We start from the raw sequence: 22,994 nt of genomic DNA on the forward strand, positions 1-22,994 counted from the left end.
TACTAAGGAAAATAAAGTAGGAAAGGGAAATAAGAGAATTAAAATTTTAGATGGGGTGGCCAGAAATGGCTTCACAGAGAAAATAAACATTTGTACCACGACCTGAAAGAGGAAAAGGGAAAAGCTATATACATATGTGGGGGTCATTCAAAAGCTTAGAGGTGAGAGAATGCCAGGTATCTTTGAGGTTTGGTTATTTAAGAATGATGGGGTAGGGGTGGGGAAGGGATTGGGAAATGGTCAGAGAAATAATAGATGTCTAGGTCGTGTATAGCCTTGCAGGCCACTAAAGACTTTGACTTGAGTTGAGGGAAGGTGAGAAGCCACTGGAGAGTTTTATGCAGAAAAATGATGGGATTACTTTGGCATCTGGAGTAGAGAAGCATGGCGGGCAAGGATGGAGGACTAAGAATGTATTGCAATAATAGTTCAGGTGATTTGGACCATGATGTAGCAGTGAAGGTCCTACTTTATTTTAAAGGTAGAGTCAATAGGATTTTCTGATGAATCAGATGTGGAATGTGAGAGAAATCAGTAATGACCTCAATGTTTTTCAGCTTCAGCAAGCTAAAAGAACAGAATTGCTATTTACTAAAATAGAAAGACAGAAGAGCTACAGGAGGAAATTGGAGAGTTCAATATTGGACATATTAAGTTTAAGACGCCAGTTAAGCTTATAAATGGTAATGTCCAATAGGCATTTGGATGAGTTTGGTATTAATAGAGGCAGTACAGAGGGAAGACAAAATATCAGTAGAGGTGAACTTTAAAACCACAAGACTAAAGGAGAGTATACTAGATTGAATGTAGATAGAAAAAAAAAGGGTCCAAGGAGAGAGTCCTAAGATTTACAAATATAGTAGTAATGATAACTATTACTAATAAGGTAAGGCCTCTCAGCCTCAGGAGTTGAATCTTAATTATTCAAAACCAAGTATGATACTTGCTGGAGTAAGCCAGTGATTCAGCTCTGAGCAGCACAACGTTAATCCAATGAGCAACGAGAGGAAGGAGGTAGTAGTGTTTCCTTGTTTTTAAAGGGAAGAAACTTTCTTTTTCCACTTTACAATCATGCCTGCATAACACTGGGAACTGTGGCAACCATTATGCAATCATTAGGGGCACTAAGCCACATGATGAGGATGGCAGAGGGCAAAGATGAAAAAAATATGGATACCTCATGTATTGTTGAGCTGCTAAATCAACCAGACCTAGAGTGACTCTGCACCTGGACTTTTTATTATTATTTAATAAGGGTTTTCATTACTTATAGGCAATTGTATCTGGTTACCATAATCTCATTTAATTTTCATAACAATGCTTAGAGCACAAAGAACAAAATGAGACTCAAAAAAGATTAAACATGGCCAGGTTAAATAACTTGGCACATACGTAGCAAATGGTGAACTGAAGCTTAACTAACTCCAAAGTCTATTTTAAGTGGTTTAGAGTAGATTTAAAGAGTGGACGTAACTGAAAGACAAAGGGGAATGGGAGTTGAGAATTCTTGAAGTGACTGGCAAATAAGGCCAGGAAGTAACAGATTGAAAAAAAAGAAAAGTGTCAAAAGACTAGAAGAACAGAAGGAATACATCAGTAAACAGGCTATTAAAATAATAAGAGGTCTTCTTGAGAGAATATTGGAATTGAAGATTTTTATTGTTTGAGTAGTCTGGATGAAGATTAGATGTAGGCTGTAGCTATGAGTAGGGAAGAAATTGCATTTTCAGTGGTCAAGGATTGAGTTATTAATATTTACTAGCATCTACTATGTGACACATTATTTTATGCACTTAAGATACAGTGGTGACTAAAATACACCCTGTGGAGCTCACACTACGGTGTGAAAAACTGACAACAAACAAGTAAACAACTAGAACTTTGGTGTGTACGGAGTTTTGGGCCAGCATAATCAGAGGCACTCAGTGGTATTTGATTTTTGATGAAGTTCCCTGGTTGTAGCCGGGCTAGCAACTGAGGCCTTTACTCATAGAGTTACAAATAGAACATTTTACTCAGGGTTACAAACAGAACACAAGAACTGAATGACAATTAGGATGACAATGACTGGCAGTTATGTAATTATTTCAAATAATTTTACATACTCACACAAGGAAATAAATGTTTAAATGAATGAGTGGTCTGATTAAGCTTTTTAATTCTGCAAAGAATTTTTTTTTGGGCCACACCAGGCAGCTTGTGGGATCCCAGTTCCCTGACCAGGGATCGAACCCAGGCCCTTGGCAGTGAAAGCGCTGAGTCCTAACCACTGGACCGCCAGGGAATTTGCTAACCCTTTTTAGAGTGATGCAAATTACGATCTGAAAATATAGTCTTTCCAAAGTGATTCATGGTTTCATTCAACATTCACTCACTAGAATAAGGTCCATGAGGATAAGGGTATTTGTCTATTTTGTTCACTACTGTATATCTAACACCTAGAACAATGCCCAGCATTTTCACTGAACTGAATAAATGAATAGATTAATAAGCATCCATTAGATGCCAGGTAGTATATTCATCTCAAAAGTAAATAAGGCAGTTCCTGACTGGTCTGCAGGGCAGAAATAGAGACACAGATGTAGAGAACAAACATATAGACACCAAGGGGGGAGAGTGGCGGAGGGGATGGTGGTGGTGGGATGAATTGGGAGATTGGGATTGACATATATACACTAATATGTATAAAGTGGATAACTGATAAGAGCCTGCTGTATAAACAAATAAAATTCAAAAGTTTAGGGCTTCCCTGGTGGCGCGGTGGTTGAGAGTCCGCCTGCCGATGCAGGGGACACGGGTTCGTGCCCCGGTCCGGGAGGATCCCACGTGCCGCGGAGCAGCTGGGCCCGTGAGCCGTGGCCGCTGGGCCTGCGCGTCCGGAGCCTGTGCTCTGCGGCGGGAGAGGCCACAGCAGTGAGAGGCCCGCGTACCGAAAAAAAAAAAAAAAAAATTCAAAAGTTTAAAAAAAAAAGTAAAAAAAAAAAAGTAAATAAGGCAGCTCCTGCACTTAAAGAGTGTACCATTTAAAGACTCTAACTAAAATAAAATCTCTTGATCTTCACTTATATCAAAGTACAGTTAAAAAAGCAAGGTTGTTAAGAATCTAAAAGTAATACCTCTCCTGGATAAAAGGAATTTATTGTAGACTTCATATGCTTTTATACAGTTTTTTTTTTAATTTTTTTTTTTTTGGCAGCATTGGGTCTTAGTTGCTGCACGTGGGCTTTCTCTAGTTGAGACAAGTGGGGGGCTACTCTTCATTGTGGTGTGCGGGCTTCTCATTGCAGTGGCTTCTCTTGTTGCAGAGCATGGGCTCTAGGTGCGTGGGCTCAGTAGTTGTGGCTCTCGGGCTCTATAACGCAGGCTCAGTAGTTGTGGCTCACAGGTTTAGTTGCTCCACAGCATGTGGGATCTTCCGGACCTGGGATCGAACCCGTGTCCCCTGCATTGGCAGGCGGATTCTTAACCACTGTGCCACCAGGGAAGTCCCGATATGCTTTTAAATTTAGAAAATAAACTACCATGCTATCTTGAAAATTTAGTATTTGTATTATTAGGTACTATAATTAGATAATCTGTTATGAAGAATATTATGGTTAAGTCACAGGAAAATAGTAATTTCAGATACTTTAAAATTTTTTATTCCTTCTTTTCCTTCTCAAGTCCTTTCAAATACACTCTTTTAAAAATGAACTGAGAATATCTGTTAATATGAAGCAACATAAAAGAACAAACAATCAGAAGGCAAATTCCAAAGAGATCACTGCTATAGATATGGAAATGTCAGGACAGAGAAGCAAAGTTCCACTAAAAACAGCAACAAAATTGTATGCCAAGTGAGTTCTATATCTCACACCCACCCATCTTCAGTTAAGGATTTCATCGGCAAAGATCCTCCATCTTCTAGTGATCTATCTCAAAAAATAAATGTGAGTAAAGGCAGATGTCCTGATTTTAAAAATCAGCTGTTTCTGGTTGTGCACAGAGTTTTCTTCCCCTTGTACCTAAGAAGCAGAAAACCTCCATCTGAAACTTAACCTAATCACTGCTGCTTCAAAGAGAACTTATTTCATGAAATAAAGAGCACTGGACTAGGAATCTAGTCTTGGCTCTAGTTTTGCAATTAATCTTGTCACTTTGTACATAGCACTCAAGCAATCTGGGTCACAGTTTCCTCCATAAAATGAAAGAAATGGACCAGACGATCCTCAAAGTCTTTCCAAGTTCTTAGGAAAAGTTCGAGTGAAGCTACTCTTCTGTGCCACCTAGCCTCGAAGGCCCCCAACATTCGTAACCACATATTCAACAATTTGTTTTTAGCTCTAGCTTTGCAGCAAAATAAGTATGATTACATATAAAACTCAATTCAATATTTATCAGCCTTCTACCAAAAGAAAAGCACTAAGCCATACTGGGCAAGCCGAAGAGTAAAAGCCAGTCCTTGACCACAGCCCTCTCTTACACAGAGGGGAAACGGGAAAGGACAAGATCTTTGTATTCAGAACATTTGCTACAGTCTAGCTGGGGAGACAAATTTTAATTCAGCTTAATTATGTAAATACTTATTAAATACTTTTTGCATAAAGTGTCAGTTTTCAAACTTTGATGAGCATAAGAATCTAAGATGCTTTTTTTTTTGGCCATGCCCCATGGCTTGTGGGATCTTAGTTCCCCAACCAGGGATGGAACCCAGGCCCCTGGCAGTGAGAGCACCTAGTCCTAACCACTGGACCTCCAGGGAATTCCCCTAAGACACATTTAAAAAAATGTAATTTCCCATAAAAATGATTCACTACATCCAGGTGGGGCCCAGGTATCCACATTTTTAAAAGCACCCCCAGATGATGCTGGCGGTCCTGTTCAATTAACATTGCCATTAGCCTATATCAACAAAAAGTAGATAGGTTCAAAAACAGAAAATGTTTCTAGAGCTTGAGTTCTCAAGACTATATGCCCATAACAACTAGAGAACAAACTGCAAGGCATTAAAAATAAGCAAAAATCTGATGGAGCATATAGACTTTTTATTTCAGTGGTTTTCATGTGTGGGCTGTACTTAAAAAAATCAACATAGGGGGACTTCCCTGGAGGTCCAGTGGTTAAGACTCTGCGCTCCCAATGCAGGGGGCCCAGGTATCAATCCCTGGTCAGGGAACTAGATCCCGCATGCATGCCGCAATGAAGATCCCACATGCCGCAACTAAGATCCGGCACAGCTAAATTAAATAAATAAACAAATAAAATCAACATAGGAAGTTTTTACAGATACAGATATAGACCAGTTAAATCAGAGTTTCTGGGAGTGGTAGTTGTGGCTCAGCTTTTACATTTAAAAAAATCTCCTTGCAACAAATGCAGACAACCATTAAATTAAGGGCAAGATCACTGGAATTGGTTAGTCAGGTTAAGTTTCATGAAAAAAGATGATTTTTTATCAGACTCTTTACTTGGCTAAAAATTTAATGAAAAAGATAAATGTAACAGAAGAAGTGAAAGGAACCAATGTATAAATAAATGATCTAAGTAGGGGAGGAACAAATAAAGATGCTTTTGACCACAAAATAAAGGGAGACTAAGAACAGTAAATATATGAATTTTGCAAACATTATCACAGGGGCTGTGTGGTAATATAGGGGAAAAATTAAAATTAATCAATCCTATCCTTGTCTTGAGAAGTCTTACAATCTAGTTAGTGATGTGTACTACAAACACATAAACCCCCTGAACAATGTATTTGAAAAATAACACTAATCATCATCAAATATACAGGTATATATGTATATATACACACACACCATAAAGCACTATATACTTTAGTAAGACATATTACTAATCCACCCAGTGCAATTAGCAATACAGAGAAACAAGCTTCTATAATGTTACACAACACACGGGTTTTTAAAATTTTGTAAGTAATCTACTTTTATTACCTTACATTAAGAGCTGCCTTCCCATGAAGAATTTTAGCCTAAGTCTTGATAAAAACTAATGCAAATATTTTAAACATCCAAGTAAGAAATACCAAATTGTGACTTATACCCTAGAAATTACAAAGAGATACATTTCATAGATTTTTAATAGATTCTTCCATTCTTTCAAGTCAGGCTGCCTAGGTTCAAATCTCAGCTCTAACATTTACTAACATGTGAGCCTGGGCAAATTCGTTAGCTCATCTGTACCCCAGCAAAATGGAGATTTTAATAGCGCCTATCTCATAAAGCCAATGTGAGGATAAATGAATAAAATACATGTGAAGCACTTACAGTGCCCAGTATATAGCACTTTAGAGTGTGCTATGCAGTAAAGACACAGAAAAAGACATAGCCCTTACTGTCATGAACCTTATAATCTAGTGGGAATTCTAAACAATAAATGATATTATGGTATTATTACCATGATATGGTACATGAATACAAATAGGAATTCCTAAATTTGATAGTTCTGGACAGGTTTTCTGGAAAAATGGAAAATTTTCAACAGGCAACAGTGAAATGGAAGAGGTGAGGAGTGTTCCTGACAAAGAGAAAGATATGTGCAAAGGCCCAAGGGCCCTACAGTTATGAATAAGTGGGAATGACAAGGATGGCAAAAGGCTGGATTTATGGCAAATCAATGGTCATGAGCAATATCCTAGAGGATTTGTCAATGCTCTAACAGCCTTTCAATCAGGACATACTATTAAATCTGACATCCAAATCAGAGAAGAAATTTCTAATAACTGAGGGTGAGATGATACTATGGTGACTTCTGAAAGAGAAAAGACAGAAATCATGGTGTAAAAACATAAGACATTTTTATTACCGTTTACTTTTCAAAAACAGATTAAACTGCCGTCTCTGGTATGCTGGTAAAAGGAAGTTATGTGACTTACCAAAGGGCACATGGGTCAGACTTGAATCTAGATCCTCTGGGACCAAGTCCAGAGTTCTTTTCACTACATGGGGCTGCCTCCAGTTTCAGACACTAGTCAAACTGTTGTTCTCCACAAAGTTCCCAAGTTACATTTGTGTTAACAACTTTGTCCTTTATAATGCAAGTACTGATAGTTCTTGCTTCCATTCACACAGTCTGAAACAGAATCCTACAAACTCAATCAGAAAGGATACAAAAGTCATTAAGACCAATGACCAACATTAATGATCAAATACCCTAAAACAACATCCTGGACCACTTACTTTACTTTGAACTAACTGGCCACTTTCCTCCTCACATTTAACCTGAATCTGTTGTGACTGTGCACTGAGAAAATACAGGCCTGGTTCAAACGACACACAGAATACAGCATAAAGTTATCAGCTCCTTTTGGCTAAGAGTTGTTAGGAGGTGGGTGATAGATATAAAGATGAGGCAGGAAGTCTGTACAATTTTGCCACTCTAAAATGCCTATCCAAAAAGCTATAATGGACTTTTTCTCCAATAGCTATAAAATAAGAATCTGTTAATATTTCACACAGATTTAACTAATCCAACAGTGGAAAGTTATGCTGAGAAAGAATCAGTCATTTGGTAAACAATAAATCAGAAGGTAAAATGAAGAATGTTGCCAGTACATTTAATAACCCAACTTGTACTACCTTTACTAATCTTTTTACTCTGTTATTTGATAAAACTGAATGCCCCAGCTAGACTTTTATAAGCTTAAAAACATTGACTTTTGCTTCATCCTGAGAATGAAATATGGAATACTAATTTCTATGATAAGACAGTGACTATAAAATAGAATTCAGCTTTAAATTTAGCCAATCTCTCAAAGCACAATAAACCAGTTTTAGATTAGCTATGATACATCCACTTTTAAGAGGATTTACATTGCAAAAGGGAAATGCATTTAGTCAAGAAAAGTCTGATTTCATCAGTTATAATGAAATTATCTAGAGTAACCAGCAAACTACAAATGGCTTTGAGAAGACTGAGTGGAATCAGAACTAATCCACATATAACCAAATCAAGTCACTGGTTATAGTTTTCCTACAATTCAGTTGCTGTTACAAGATCCTGGGTTTTACCAAAACTAAGATTTGAACATAGATGTTTAATCCAAAAAATTTATAGAAGTGGAGTACCACGGATTATTCTTTCCTAATTATGAAACACCAGAAGCCAAATTCTATGTTTAATAAAGCCAATTTCCATTTGATAGCACTTTCCAGTTTCTGAAGAGCTCACAGAGATACCTCATTTGAGGATACCAATGCAGGTTATGATCATTATGTAGATGAGAAAATCTGAGACACAAAGTCTAAGTTCACTTGACCAAGGTCACAAAATCAACTAAAATGTAGAGATGGATTTTTTTCAACATTCATTCATTCAACAAATATCTAGAAAGCTAAGACTATGTGTTAGGAACTAGTCAGTGGTAGAGACAGACAAGGTCCTTGCTCTCCAGCAGTTTACAATCTAATGGAAGACAGACAATAAACAAGTAAACACATACGACATAATTTCCGATAAATTCTATAAAGAGAACATGGTAATTGGAGAGTGATTGCAGAATGGCACAACAGAGGTCAGAGATGGTCTAGGGAGATGACATCTGAACTGAGACCCAAATGATTAGGACAAATCATCCATGTGAAGGTCTATAAGAACATCTGAATCAGGCAGAGGAAGATGCAAGCATAAAGCCCTAGAGGCAGGAATGTTCTTGGACAGCAAGGTGGCTCAAATAGAATGAGGAGCAGGAGTGTTTAGATAGTAGCCTGATTACATGGCACCCTTAGGCCATTCCAGGAGATGGGATTTAAAGTGCAACAGGAAAAAAAAAATTAAAAAAAAAATAATAAAGTGCAACAGGAGAGAAGACTAGGTGAGATGATGTGATTTATGTTTTAAAGAAAGCTTTTAAGCTGCTATATGAAGAAACAATTGTAATACATTCAAGTAGAGGCACCCTTGAGCTTCAAGAGTACTGGTAATGGTTTACTTTTTGGAGAACATTCCTGGAAAGCAGATACATGGGTGCTTGTTACAATTGAGACATTACATACATTATATACTTCGCTGTACAAAATTTCATAATTTTTAGAAGTAAATTGTAAAGATGTTAAGGGTGGAAGCAGAAAAAACAACTAGAATGCTACTGTAACAGCCCAAGACTGAGGTGACGGTAACTCAGGAGTAGTGGAGATGAAGAGTAGTGGAATGTGGAATATACCTCTGAAGTAAGGTAAATAGGTCTTCTTGATGGAAAAATCAGGGGCAGCAACCAAGGCTGACCAGTGGTTCTCACTGTGGAGTGATTTTGCCTCCCGGCGGACATCTGCAATCTCTGGAGACATTTTTGGTTGTCATAATTGGTATGGGGGTTCTCATATTGGTACAGGTTCTACTGGCATCTATGGGTAGAGGCCAAGGATGCTGCTAAACATACAATGCACAGTAGTGCTATAAAATAAAAAATTACTTGGCCATAAAGTGTCAATAGTGCTAAGGTTGAGAAATCCTGATCTTGACTGATTCCAAATGGTTCCCATCCTAGAATACCCGTACTTCCAGGAGACTCTACCAAAAAAAACTAGAAATGGAGCTCTTTACTTATTTTCAATGTTTAGAGATAACTAAAATTGTGGTATACATGAAACAAAGTTTATTTCCTTGGAGGTAAATTATATCACTCTGTGACTAACACTATGTTGATCAGGACTAACTGGTATATGTCTAATTAATAACATATGAAAAAATCAGTTACTGATTAATAAATGCCATTTATTGGACAGACTTTCTCAAAGCACAGCTGAAGAAATCCTATTTAGCAATACCACCCAACACTGCTTATACAGTTTTTTTAACCAGTTATGCTTAAATCTGTAGTCCAACACATTCACTGCTTTTCCAAATACAAATTCCCCCCCCAAATCGAAATAGATGTCTATGCACACTGAAGGACATAATCAGAGCTGTAAATGGATAAAATGGTAGGAAAAGCTAATTATGGGAAAATGATGGCCCACTTGTACCTGTGTGCATGTAACTGTTTTCAGACTTACTTTGGGCCTTGAGCAAGTGGATACATTAATTTCAGGTATAAGTAAGACTGCAGCACACGTTTCTCTTTATTACTTTAAAACTAGCAATGGGCAAAGTACTCTTTGAGACCTAACTCACTAAACACAAAATACCAAAGTTGGTAAAGTTCATTTCACCTCATTTTTTGTTATCTAAAGGGAAAGAATTAGGGGGAAAAATAAAATCACTGTGATCGACTCCTGAAGCGTTCTAATGGGCCTGAAACTACTACCACTAATGCAGTAAACTACGTGCCGCGATATGCTCCAGAAAGAAATTACCTGGTAACTGAAGTAGATAACAAAAAACAAAATAATATCATCATCATCTAGTCCCGGGATGACAATACAAAACATCAGAGTTCTCACAGGTTGCGGCTGAGGGAAACTATTTCGAAGAAGCTACAAAGCCAATTTTGGTCAAGAAATGGACGCCGTTTCTTATCTATAAGGACCTCAATAAAACTGGCCATGGATACATACGATACTAGGTTACTGAGTCTGGCTAAAACTGAATTTTAGGAACAATTACATTTTTAAAAGGTAAAGAAAAGGGCAGTCATATCGTCACAGCCTCATCCAAAGAATTTACACAATAACTTAGAAATCAGTTCGAGAACGAAGGCCTCCGGCCTAAATTCATCCCCACTTGTGACAAAACTCAAAATTGACAATCTAGAAGTAAAATGCTGGGACACTTCACTACCCTTAAAATTATGCCGCGTTCCCGCTATGCCGGGCGGACGTTTTCGGGAGCATCACCGCGCGGCGGCCAAAGCGCGCGTCTCCCACGAGCCCTCCCGGCGGCACGCTCTAGACACTGCTGCGCCGCCGTTACGCCTATCGACGTCCCCCACTTCCCCATTAGTACACAGAATGACCCTGGGCGGAAAATCCACCCATTCTACCTCCTTGAGGCGGCGACCGATAAGAAACTACTCCTTTCCTCCAGCCTTTCAAAAGTTCAAGCAGACGGCGGCCAGCTCACCAGTCTTTCCACTAACCCAGAGGGATAACCGCACCACCTCAACCCGAGAACGCCCATAGAGGAGGCGCCAATAGAAACCCCATTCTCGCGAAATCTAAAGACAATTCTCGCGATATCTCGCTGCCTGGCTTTTTCCAGCCTCACCCCCACAACAGCGCGTTGCTTCAAAACATCGCGAGATTTTCTTCTTTCAGTCTCCGCCCCTCTACGGCACGATGGTCGCACAAGAATGTGATACAGCCTCGGCGGCCGCCATTTTCTTCCTTTCTTAGCAGTTGGCTGAGAGGTCCCTGCGAAGAAGCGGTAGCGGCCACTGTAGAGTAGGCATGGCAGATTATTCAACAGTGCCTCCACCCTCCTCTGGCTCAGCTGGTGGTGGAGGCGGCGGCGGTGGTGGTGGAGGAGTTAACGATGCTTTCAAAGATGCGCTGCAGAGAGCCCGACAGGTAAGTCTGGACCGCGCGGCGAGACCCCGACAGCTCACGGTAATTGGCCGTTGGCTGAGTAGGCCGCTACTTCGTCGCGCATGAGGAAGAGGAAAGAAGTGCCCTTCCGCCCTCTGAAATGTGACGAGACTCACGTTTCCCCACGTTGGTAATACCGAATAGAGGCTGGAACTCGGTTTTGTGTTCTTGGTGTCTAAGCCACTTTGAACCCCAACGCGTGCTACGCGAAGATGGCTTTAGATTTTTTTCTCCCGTTTCTGCGGTACTCGCGCTTTTTTCTCCAAGGTGTTAGCGTTTCCTTTTCCTCGGAGTGAACATCCTCTTCCATGGGGTAAAGCGCGCGTAGTTTTACACAATAGTATGGAAGCTTCTGGTAATGAGTTTGGGAAAGGACTAGGGTCTGTCTGCCGGAGCCATGGTAAGGGAAGGGATCTGTCATTAAAGCAGTCTTTAGAGCTTCCAACCCGTTCGAGCTCTCCCGCAGTTAATCTTTCGGTACCATACACTTTCACACCTTCAAGGAAGAAAATTAGAGGCGAGCACTCGTATTCCGCGTTGGAATCCCTCTTCAGGGCGGGATTTACGCGTGTTCTACGGTTCCTTCCCTCTTACTTCTCAAAATGGCTTCAGGGCCATTATACCCTAAGTTTCAATTTGAATCTGCCTCTCAGTTCAGAGTCGTAAACTGACCAGACCTCTTTGTATTACGTAGGTGCGTACATTTGCCCTGAAGGCACCACTTTCCCAAACAAAAGCTGTAAAAAAAAAAAAAAAAAAGTTATATTCTAGGATTTTATTTGAACTTTATTAGATAGTCCCTTAATGTAATTTTAAAACGTGTGATGTTGGTATGGACTTGTGTCTAAGTAAAAGTAAGAATCTTATCTTCTCGTTATGACACGATGCGTGTTAGATGCTAGACATTTTTAGGGTACAGTGTTAAGCTCATGGTAATCAGAATCCAATTTTGTGGTATGTTTTGATTACATTAGTTCACTTCGTTAACTTACTTTTCACCCCCCGGTTGGATTAAAGTATTATTTGAGTCAAAATCCATAAAATCTGTAGTGATGTAGCAAAGCGCTCATATTTTTATAATGTGAACACATTATAAATAAAAATGTACCTGTACTTGTTTTTAATCAGAAATTTTCCAAGGAGTCAACAGAAGGTCATCATTAACCCTAATTCTGCGATTTATTTACCTAATTCTTATTTACTACTTCTGAACATGTTTAGAATAGTGACTGAAACATTTATATAATGTCAGGAACTCTGTTAGAAGGGTTTTATTAGATTGGATTGGAAGACTCACCTGAATTATTTTATTCAACCAGCATATTGAATTAATTTGTGACACTGTACATAAATACTGGAGACTTTTTAAATGTGTTAATTGGGTTTCTGCCTTCTAGGAAGCTATGATGATCAGGGAACCAAAGACAAAAGAATAGAAGTATCTGATTAATGCTTTCAAACAGTAGACAAAATATGGGCACTGTTAATTCATCCATTTGTTCTATAAACATTTTAGAGTTCTATGAATCAGGTACTGTACATAACACCAGGGGTTGGGGTACCTAACTGCCAAAGTAAAGGACTGATATTTTAAGCAAGGCATTAAAGAATGAGTGAGAGTTTGACCAGTGGAGAAAGAAGCAGCATGTGCAAAGGTATGGGGGTTTTGGGGATGACAAGAACCTAAGAGTGAAGTCACTGGAGGATAGGGTTGCGTGGGGGAAGGAGGGTGGAAAATGAGGTGAGAAAAGGTACAGGTGGATACAACTTCTGAAGACAATTTTCTTATTTAGACTGCCTTTTTAAATATAGAAATTGTCCTCAAACTATGAATTTCTTGTCCTCTGTTTGTATGCCAGTAGCTGCCCCAGTGCCCTTTCTGTAATAAAATTTACAAGTGTCTTTGCTGTAATTTGATTGTTTCTACAGAATTAATCTTAAATCTGAGATTCTCATATTTAGCATTTGAGTTGAATTGCCCCTTCTGGTTACATTTGAGAGTGCCTCTATATTGGTTGTAGAGCTGCTTGTCTGATTATGTAAGTCGAGTATAGGGAAAAGTGCTTGGGCTGAAGGGACAAATTAGGTTAATCCCTGAAATACGTTTTTCCTTATCTATATTAAATGGATACTGAATTACATTTCCAAAATCTCCATCTAACCTTAAGTTTCTTTTCTTTGTCTAGAGTATTGTGCTGTGTTCTTTGGAAGGAAGAGGTATAAGAACAGCTTCTTGCCTTCAAAGAGCTGCATACTGCTTGGGAAGCTATTGGCATTTCAGCTGGATAGTTCTTTGTTATGCAGGAAAGCAGAACAAATGATAGGGATCCCTGGTCCCTATCTAGTAAATGCTAGTAGCATTTACTCTAGCTGATTGTTGCCATGAGGCAATTGAGGCCGAGTTGCTCAGTCTTTTTTCCAGAGAATTCTAATAGCTTATTTTCTTAATGTGAAATTTCCAGATTTTTATAATATTCTGTGAGCTAAATCTAGCACAGGGGCACCAGACTGCTTCTCTAGTTTAGGTTTCCAACCTGTCTACTTTAGAAATTTATATTTGGGTATTTCAAACTGTAACTGCAGAGGGTGATGTTGAAATTCTTTGATTAGATCTTTAGTGATCACACTGATAATAAGTTCTGTCTTTGAAACACTGGAAAATTGAGATACATCTATCTACTTTTTTCCCCTTAAGGTTATATGAAGATAGAAGTGAATCAGAGACTGAGACTAAGTATAGTGGTAGATCACAGGTTATGCAAGAATATCAATCCTCATCACTTCCCCCCTAAACAACTATTAAATTAATCATTAAGTACTCAATTCTTGAAATCTCTTTCTTGATAATTGTGAAAGTAATTCAGACTGTATTATGTTTGAATGCAATGAAGAATTTATAAAATAGGACTGTTGACTTTTTACTTAGCATTAATCTCCAGTGAAAACTAGTATTTGTGTGGGGGGTGGGGTTGTTTGGTTGTTTTTGTTTTTCTAACACATTTTGAGATGGGATAGCAAAGCTTGATTATGATAATAAGCACAGATTTCTGGGCTGTAAAGAGGGGACAATACTAATAAAGTGGTGGGCTAGTAATATTTCTAGCCTCTTCACATTTCTGGTGCATAGGAATTGAATCCATTAGGACCTTGCCCGTAGTAGGTACTCATTATTGATTGAATTGAATCAACAGATATCTTTACTGAATTAAAGCAGTAATGAAATTTTGTTCTGAAAATAATTATGTTCTTTCAAAGTGTATATCTTTGGCCAGTACAAATAAAAACCTGTTAAATTTTTTAAATTGAATATTTGAAGTCTTGTGAACCTGCTTTATAGTTGAATTAAAGTGTGCTGATTTGTTCATAGTAACTGGCAATTTATATGCTACATATTAGGCTCTGTGCTAAGCATATTTATATTAATTCATTTAATTCTCACAACTATTCTACAGGGTAAGTGTAGAAACTATTTATCTCTTTTGTACACAGAAGATGAATGAGGCACAAAATGCTTAAGAAAATTTGGCAAGGACACAAAGCAGTAAAACCAGAATTACCACTGACCCCAAATCACGGTTGGACCCCAAAGCCTAAGGAAGCATGTAGACTGAAAATTAGGAGATAGTCATTTTGGGCATTTAGGTAATTACTTCTGAAAATCAGCTTTTTGTGTGTTGTTGTTTGTGGTTTTGTTCTTGTCGTTTTAATCTCTAAAATCAGGTGGTATGACTGAATAATCCCAACTTTCCTTTCAACTCCAAAATTCTTGGATTCTAGGAATAATTGATGAAGAAAGGTGGAAAATGCTAAAACATTGAAAGCACAAAAAATATTTATTCATTTGAGAAGTAGGCAGGGTCCAAATGGAAAGCTTGAATTTTTACTGTAAATTGAAAATCAAAGAAGTTACCTACACTTAATTCTACTAGTCTCATAAGAATTTTATATAGTTAGAGACTGGATTGTAGGAATTACTGTTTCTCTTAAATTCTGTGCAGTGACCTAGGAAGTGTATGTTTTCTGTTGATCTTGGAGAATTGATTAAATCTGTGTTAGTATTTTTTCTAAAAGTTCTCTAATGTTTTTGTATTGGTTCTGAATTTTTGAGATGGTGTTAACTGGTTCTTCTGAGTGAACTAAAGATCAATTTTATTTTCAGTTGGATATTTTTAGAACTATTCAGTGGATAGGGAGGTATAAATAAATATCCTTTTTCTGTGCAGAAGTTCCTTGGAGTTCAAGGAGTCCTGCTTTGCAAACTCAGTGTTTATAAAAGCTAACTGCAGAAGGTACTACCAGCCTAAACCATTTTCTTTCATTAGTATTAACTCTTTCCTTGGACCAGAAATATTTTCCTCATAACATCAATGCCTAGCAGTATGTTAAATTTCCTGAGGAACAATTCAAATGCTGATTGCTTTAAAACTGAATGGTGGAAAAGCAGTTCTCAGATGTGATGAGGAAGACTTTCAGGGAAGAAATAAGATTTTAATTAGATCAAAGATTTGAATAAGCTTTTGAGAAAGTGAAAGATGATTAAGATAGGTTAGAGTGACCAAAGCTATAAAGTCAGGAAATATATAATTGTATACCTTTCTTGTTGAGCATTTTTATATTTAATCCTAATATGCTTTGTGGTGGGTGTTTGCATTTACAGATGAGAAAAAGGGAAACCTAGGAATCCTAGGAAATACATTTGGTATATGGGAACTGATATATGTTTAGGACTTACGTGATACATATTGGATTCAAGTCGTTGAATACGCTTATCCTTTCCAGTTTTCTAATTATAATGAAGCTTGAGGCACTTGGTTTAGTTCCACATCAACACCTTTTTAGAAGAATTCCAGTCACCAAAAGTTTCATTTTCTGTTTAATTTTTATCATGGATAATTTCAAGCATACTCAGAATTGAAAGAATAACGTGGTGAACTCTAATGAGCCCATCACCCATCTTTGGTGATTACCACTTGTAACTGCCAAGGAGGTGTGTAGAAATTGGGACTTCTCCACCATTGACTTACTATGTAACATTGGTTAAGTTACCTCTTGAGATTGTTTTCAATTGTAAAATGGATATCTATCTCACTAAATACTGTACCTCATAGAATTGTTGTGATGATTCAGTGACAAAATGAGTATAAAACATTTATCATAATACAGAGTTTGGCCTTTTGCTGGCACTCAGCAATTTTAGTTCCATTTCCCTTTTCATAGAAAAATGCAGTAAATAACCCCTGATTGTGCCCCACTTAAGACTTGAGGCTGGTGTTTCTTTTTTCTTTCTTTTTTTTTTTTTTTGCGGTACGCGGGCCTCTTACTGTTGTGGCCTCTCCTGTTGCGGAGCACAGGCTCCGGACGCGCAGGCCCAGCGGCCATGGCTCTCAGGCCTAGCCGCTCCGCGGCATGTGGGATCTTCCCGGACCGGGGCACGAACCCGTGTCGCCTGCATCGGCAGGCGGACTCTCAACCACTGCGCCACCAGGGAAGCCCGAGGCTGGTGTTTCTTATACTATGTTTGCCCCACTCTAAAAGTTAAAAGTCTCTAACAGTGAAATGAGTTGTGGTTCTATAACAGAGACTTCCTTAGACATACAACTTCCCAGGCTTCCTCCACACCGCCTCGTTCCCTTAGAAAAAGATTGTCCAATAGAAGTATAATGCAAGTTACATGTTTTGTTTAACCCAGCATATCTAAAATATTACCATTTTAACGTGTTCAATATAAAAATTTTTGAGACGCTTTACATTCTTTATATTTGTTCCAAGGTTTCGCTATCTGGTGTGCATTTTACACTTGAAGTACATCTCAATTTGGACTAGACATATGAAATACTCAGTAACCAAATGTGGCTAGCATTTTACCTTATTAGACAGCACAGCCTTAGCATGTTCACGTTCTCCCTATACCAACATATAGAGAGTCATGGGAGAGAGACATGGAGAAGATAGGATTAGGATCCATATTTCCCTCAAAGTTATTTGGTCAGTCTTCTAAAGATTCTTAATTGATTACTTCTTTGTTTTTATAGAGATATATCAGAAGCAATTCCAGATGATGATTATTTGTTAGCTCTGAAGTTATTAATGATAGTAATAAATTGAACTGTAATTTTAATTTGTCTATCAAATTAATTTTCTTATGTGATAGATATTTAGCATATATTAGGAAATAATGTAGTTATGGTGCTATCCTTAATGACGGTGTGTTTTTTGTTTTTTAAGATTGCAGCAAAAATTGGAGGTGATGCTGGTACATCACTGAATTCAAATGACTATGGTTATGGGGGACAGAAAAGACCTTTGGAAGATGGAGGTAAGTTATAGCCATAAATATTTTAAATTGTTTTACACAGAGTTTAGTTGAAGTGATTTTCAGTATTTTTCAGATGTTCTTTTTTTGAAACATTGCTTTTATCATAAGGTTCCTAAAATTGTAAGGGTTATATTGGACTCAAAAGGAGAGGGGGAAAAGAGACCTAGACAAGGTAGGTAAAATTTGAGTTAACCAGCCAGTTTTGTCTTACTAGAGAACATCATTTTCCCTCTTTTAGGATTGTGCCAGATTGATAGTTTGCACAGACGACTTGTTAATATACTGAAGAAAACAAAAATACAAAATGTTTAGGAAACATTTCATGGGTTTTTCTCATCATACATGAATTAATCTGAGATGCTGTATTCTCATTACTTTGTTATTTCAGATTTCACTTTAAAGGTTGAAGTTGTTATAGTTTGCTACTTTAGTGTGTTGCAGGTTATACCATTTTTTGTTTGTTTTAGTACCTTGTTTTGTGTTTCAGGTTTAATTCAAAATGTGGCTTAAAACAGTAGATAAACGGTGCCTTGTATTTTTTAAAAACATAATTGTTGAACCTTCTGAACTTAGAAGTCTGCACATATTTTTTTGTTTTAGATTTGATGTATGAATTTTGATACATTTTCTTTTTGCCCTTTTTTTTTTAAAGGAGGATTCTGAATGAGCGTATAGAATGTATTTGTAGCTTTTGACCAGGAGTGCTTGGTTTCCTTTTATTTAAGTGTCTTTCACATTTATAGTGAGGTTTTAATATACAAAAAAAATGAGCTAATGATGCTTCAGATGTTGTATGTAATGTATTCTTTTTATTTTATGTGTAGATGGCTCTTGGACAAGTCCGAGCAGTACAACACACTGGGAGGGAATGCCCTCTCCTTTTAAAGGCAGGAATTTTTATTTATTACCTGTGTTCAGTATGTAAACGTGAAATAAACCAGTGGATTCTTAAATGGACACAAATATTTCTTGGATTATGTGTCTGAATTTTTGTTGCACAACATTCTGATGTTTAATCATTTAAGTTTGAAGGGGGGAGGAGAACGTAGTACTTTGAGCTGTAGGTTGTCTATTCTAAGGTACGCATTGTATTCATGTGTGTAAAGGATGTAGATAAAGATGAAGTCATGTAGTTGTTTGAGTTTCTTTTGAAGTTTATGCTGTGAAATGTTTGGTTAGGAACAGTAGAACAGTTTAGATTGAGATTGCCTTGCAATGTGATTTTTTACTTATTTTTCATAGCTTTGTGTTCACTGTCAGATACACTCAACTTTTGATATGTCAAATTTTCACATTTTGATAGGTTTTTTTCCTTCCAATCTTCAGTTCCTACAGTGGGAAGCATCATTAGACTTTAGCATGTGATGTTTTGCTAAGTAACGGACTAAATACTTTGTCTTGTATCATTCTAAAGTGCTTAACATACATTAAGGTCAGTGATTTGATTCCGTAAAAAAGAACTTTTTTTTAATGTCTGTGCATCTTTTAAACATGAAGAGAATGAAAGAAATGCCATTTTCTTTCGATCACTAAGTGTTTGGGTTGAGTTTTGGCAGTTTTGGTTCAAATGATAAACAATACCCTCAGCTATTTCAGTAAATGTTTATATTGGTATTCTTGATTGGGCATGGGGGAGCTAAGTCTTATGTTTGTACTTACTGGCAAAAAATTAAAAGACTCTTAATTTTACAGATCAGCCAGATGCTAAGAAAGTTGCTCCTCAAAATGACTGTAAGTATTTATTTTAAATTGGGTTAAAAGTTAAAGTAACTGGATTTTAATATTAGGGCTTTGTTCCTATGTTTTGTTGGGTATCTTTGAAGTTAGTTGAAGGCCATAAATTATCTTTTTGTATGAATTTATTTCTAAAAATATACCTCCTATCTCCTAGTTCAATTATGGCCATGTATCAATATAATTTAAGATTTAGTTGCTAAGTCATTTTACATGTTCAATTTATTTTATAGCTCTGTTTTTGAAGTACAGTTGTTATATATTTCATTATGGTTTATCATTGGATATTGAATGTAATTCTTTGTGCTATGTAGTAAGAACTCATTGTTTATCCATTCTGTACATATTAGCTTATATCTGCTAACCCCAACTTCCCACTCCATCCCTCCCCCAGCCCAACACCACCCCCCACCACCTTAAGTCTGTTCTCTGTCCACTAGTCTGTTTCTGTTTCGTAGGTAGAATCATTTGTGTCAAATTTTAGATTCTGCATATAAGTGATATCATATATTTGTCTTTCTCTTTCTGACTTAGTATGGATATCTAGTTGCATCCATGTTGTTGCAAATGGCATTATTTCATTCTTTTTTATGGCTGAGTAGTATTCCATTGTATATACGTACCACATCTTCTTTATCCATTCATCTGTCAATGGACATTTAGGTTATTTCCATGTCTTGGCTATTGTGAATAGTGCTGCTATGAACATAGGGGTTATAGCTCCATTTCTTAATCTTTGCTTATGCTGCTTGAAAAAGGACAGTTTTTCTTTTATGCTATTGCCAATAATGTCTGCCATTTCACTGAGTTTCTTGCCCACTCTCAGTGTTAAGTATTCTGCATAAAATTTTTGTGCTCTTCAGGGTGTTGTCTGTGTGTCAGGGAAAGATTTTAGAATTGCTTAAAATGATTATATTGTTAAGTATATGTCAATTAAATTAAATTCTCACTTTATTTAATTTTTTGGTAGCTTTCGGAACACAGTTACCACCGATGCATCAGCAGCAAAGGTATAGTCAAATAAAAGCTTTTCAGAGAGCACTTTGCAAGTTTTAGTTGAACTGTATATGAAACACAGCCAAGTTAGTATATAGTGAATATGTGTCTGCTTTTTTTTTTTTTTTTTTTGGTATATATGGTTCATTTCCCTTGACTCAAATAGGTGATAGCAAATGATCTGTTTTCTTGAGTGAGATACATTTGTAATTTGAAAGGATGGGTGGAATTAGCCACACTTTAGAACTAAGCTGAATTAAAATAACTGTTAAAATGGTATCTCCTGAACTACACCCCAACTCCTTTTTGTTCGTGCCTTCAGACTGTTCCATCCACCATACCTTCCTCACTTGATGTGTATGACCTTAATTAAGATACTGAGTTTAACTACTCAGGCCCCATATTTTGACTTTGAGTATTTTAAGTATGTGCCTAGAAATGTAGTTTAAGTTATTAGGAGCCATTAGATTTCCATTTTTATGTTTACCTTTTATTTATAAACAAATTATCTATCTTTCTTTGAAGGAAAATGTTGGTTTCTGTTATTTCTTAGCAGGTCTGTAATGACAGAAGAATACAAAGTTCCAGATGGGATGGTTGGATTTAGTAAGTAATCTGATTTTTTTAAAGCTATGAAAAAACATAATCAAAACATACTTTAAAATCTTTCAGCAAATAATTTTCTTTTTTCTTACTAGTAATTGGCAGAGGAGGTGAACAGATCTCACGCATACAACAGGAATCTGGATGCAAAATACAGATAGCTCCTGGTAATGTTATTCTCTTGCTGTTATTTTTCAAAGTGACAAGAAAACTAGCATTTTTAAAGTTGCTAGTGAAAATGATTCTGTTAACATTTTCTTGGCCTAAGATTTTTGTTTGTTTTTAATTGTAGACAGTGGTGGCCTTCCAGAAAGGTCTTGTATGTTAACTGGAACCCCTGAGTCTGTCCAGTAAGTACGAAAATCATGTTCCAGCCCTTCCTTCCTACTGAAGGATATTGTCCCTGCAATTGAACTGACTTTCTCCTGCGCTATTCCTTTTCCCTTTTTTTAGAAAATTTCTAACAGCATATAAACATGCTTGAAAATCCCTCTAAACAGAAAACCATCCCTATACCCCACATTTCTAATTCTCTGCTCTCTTTTACAAAAAAACTCCTTAAAAGGTGGTAGCTCTGCTTGAATCTTCAGCCTTGATTTCTTTCCCTAAATTCCAGATTCATATCCAGCTGCTTCCTTAGTATACTGTCCACTTGAATGTCTACTAGACATCTTTAAATGTTAAACTTCAAATTGTTAAAAACAGAATCATTGTTTTCCAGCCCATGCTTTTTCTTTTACTCAATCTAGTTCATCTCATTTCAGTGTATGAAAACTCTGTTTTAATGCTTTATCTTTCTCTAAAGTCTCATTTATCCATAAGCATTTTTTCCTTCCCAGTTATTTGGAATTCAGCCTCTTCTTGCCACCTTCTGTACTGTCACCTTATCTATGACACCATTTGCCTATATTACCACAATGTGTCTCCATTCTTTTTAGCCTTGTCTAATTATAGTATAGCCATACCGATCCTTTTAAAATATGAATCAATTCATATCACTACTTTGCTCAAAGATCCTCTAATGCTTTCCCATTTAGAGTAGAAGTCAGTGTCTTTATTATGTCTTGGCTTACCTGCCACCTTTCTCACTTCATATTTTACCATTCTTCTCCCAACTCACTCTGTTCTAGCCCCATTTAGCCTCTTTTCTATTTTTTCAGCACACCAAGCGTGCTTCTCTTTAGAGTCCTTTGCGCTTTCTGTTTCTTCTCCCTGGAACATTTTTCCCCAGATATTTTCATAGTCACTCCTCTACTTCCTTCAGGTCTTGGTTCAAATGTCTCCTTATCAGTAAGGTCATTCATTATTCTTTTTTTTTTTTTGCCCTGCTATGCGGCTTCTGGGATCTTAGTTCCCCGACCAGGGATCGAACTTGAGCCTGCTTCAGTGGAAGCGCAGAGTCTTAACCACTGGACCGCCAGGGAATTGTTCATTCATCTATTTTGCATAAAATAGCATCCCTTCACATACATACACACAACCTGTCCTCCTTATCTTGTTTTGGTTTTCTTTATAGCACTTCACAAATGACATGTTTTTTCTTTAACCTGCTATTTTTACTTATTTAATGAAGTTAAGGCATGCCAGCAAGGACCTTGTCTTTTTATTTCATTGCTGTAACCCCATTACTTAGAATAGTACCTGGCATATAGTTGACATTTCTTAAGTATTTGTTGAATGAACAAATAAATTTTAACATGTGAGTAACCAAAGTAAAGGTTTTAAAAAGTAAACACATGGTTTATTTTTGGAAGAATGAGCTTTATTCTGAGATAACTTTAGAAATAGGGTGTGTCTTGGAAATTTTGGACTATTCTCAAAAATATTGATTATATATTGATACCTAGAAAATTTATTGTGTGGTTTCAGTCTTTGACACTCACAGC

The 22,994-nt window shown here is 37.1% G+C and overlaps 2 protein-coding genes across 29 annotated transcripts in view; one reads left to right on the plus strand and one right to left on the minus strand.

Moving 5' to 3' along the window:
• The window catches only part of DNAJB4 (DnaJ heat shock protein family (Hsp40) member B4), a 40,929-nt gene extending 29,874 nt beyond the window's left edge, over positions 1-11,055 (minus strand). Inside the window, exon 1 of one of the 5 annotated variants that reach the window (XM_049709854.1) lies at positions 10,916-11,055. The gene's annotated coding sequence lies outside the window, so the exon portion shown is untranslated. The remainder of the gene's footprint in view (positions 1-10,915) is intronic. The other 4 variants (XM_049709859.1, XM_033405954.2, XM_049709858.1 and 1 more) reach the window with 4 other exon arrangements.
• Positions 11,056-11,203: 148 nt separating this feature from the next.
• The window catches only part of FUBP1 (far upstream element binding protein 1), a 51,280-nt gene continuing 39,489 nt past the window's right edge, over positions 11,204-22,994 (plus strand). For 5 of the 24 annotated variants that reach the window (XR_004476892.2, XM_049709761.1, XM_049709767.1 and 2 more), the window contains exons 1-8: positions 11,223-11,441; positions 17,685-17,775; positions 18,600-18,662; positions 19,468-19,506; positions 20,480-20,519; positions 21,059-21,111; positions 21,204-21,275; positions 21,401-21,458. Coding sequence is in view for 23 of the 24 variants with exons in the window: in XM_049709761.1 (XP_049565718.1) it covers positions 11,322-11,441; positions 17,685-17,775; positions 18,600-18,662; positions 19,468-19,506; positions 20,480-20,519; positions 21,059-21,111; positions 21,204-21,275; positions 21,401-21,458 (536 nt within the window). In the remaining variant the exon portion in view is untranslated. Of the gene's footprint in view, positions 11,442-14,948; positions 15,102-17,684; positions 17,776-18,599; positions 18,663-19,467; positions 19,507-20,479; positions 20,520-21,058; positions 21,112-21,203; positions 21,276-21,400; positions 21,459-22,994 lie in introns of all 24 variants that reach the window. The other 19 variants (XM_049709753.1, XM_049709775.1, XM_049709757.1 and 16 more) reach the window with 15 other exon arrangements.

Source organism: Orcinus orca, chromosome 1, assembly GCF_937001465.1.
Source record: "Orcinus orca chromosome 1, mOrcOrc1.1, whole genome shotgun sequence".
Taxonomy (NCBI): Eukaryota; Metazoa; Chordata; class Mammalia; order Artiodactyla; family Delphinidae; genus Orcinus; species Orcinus orca.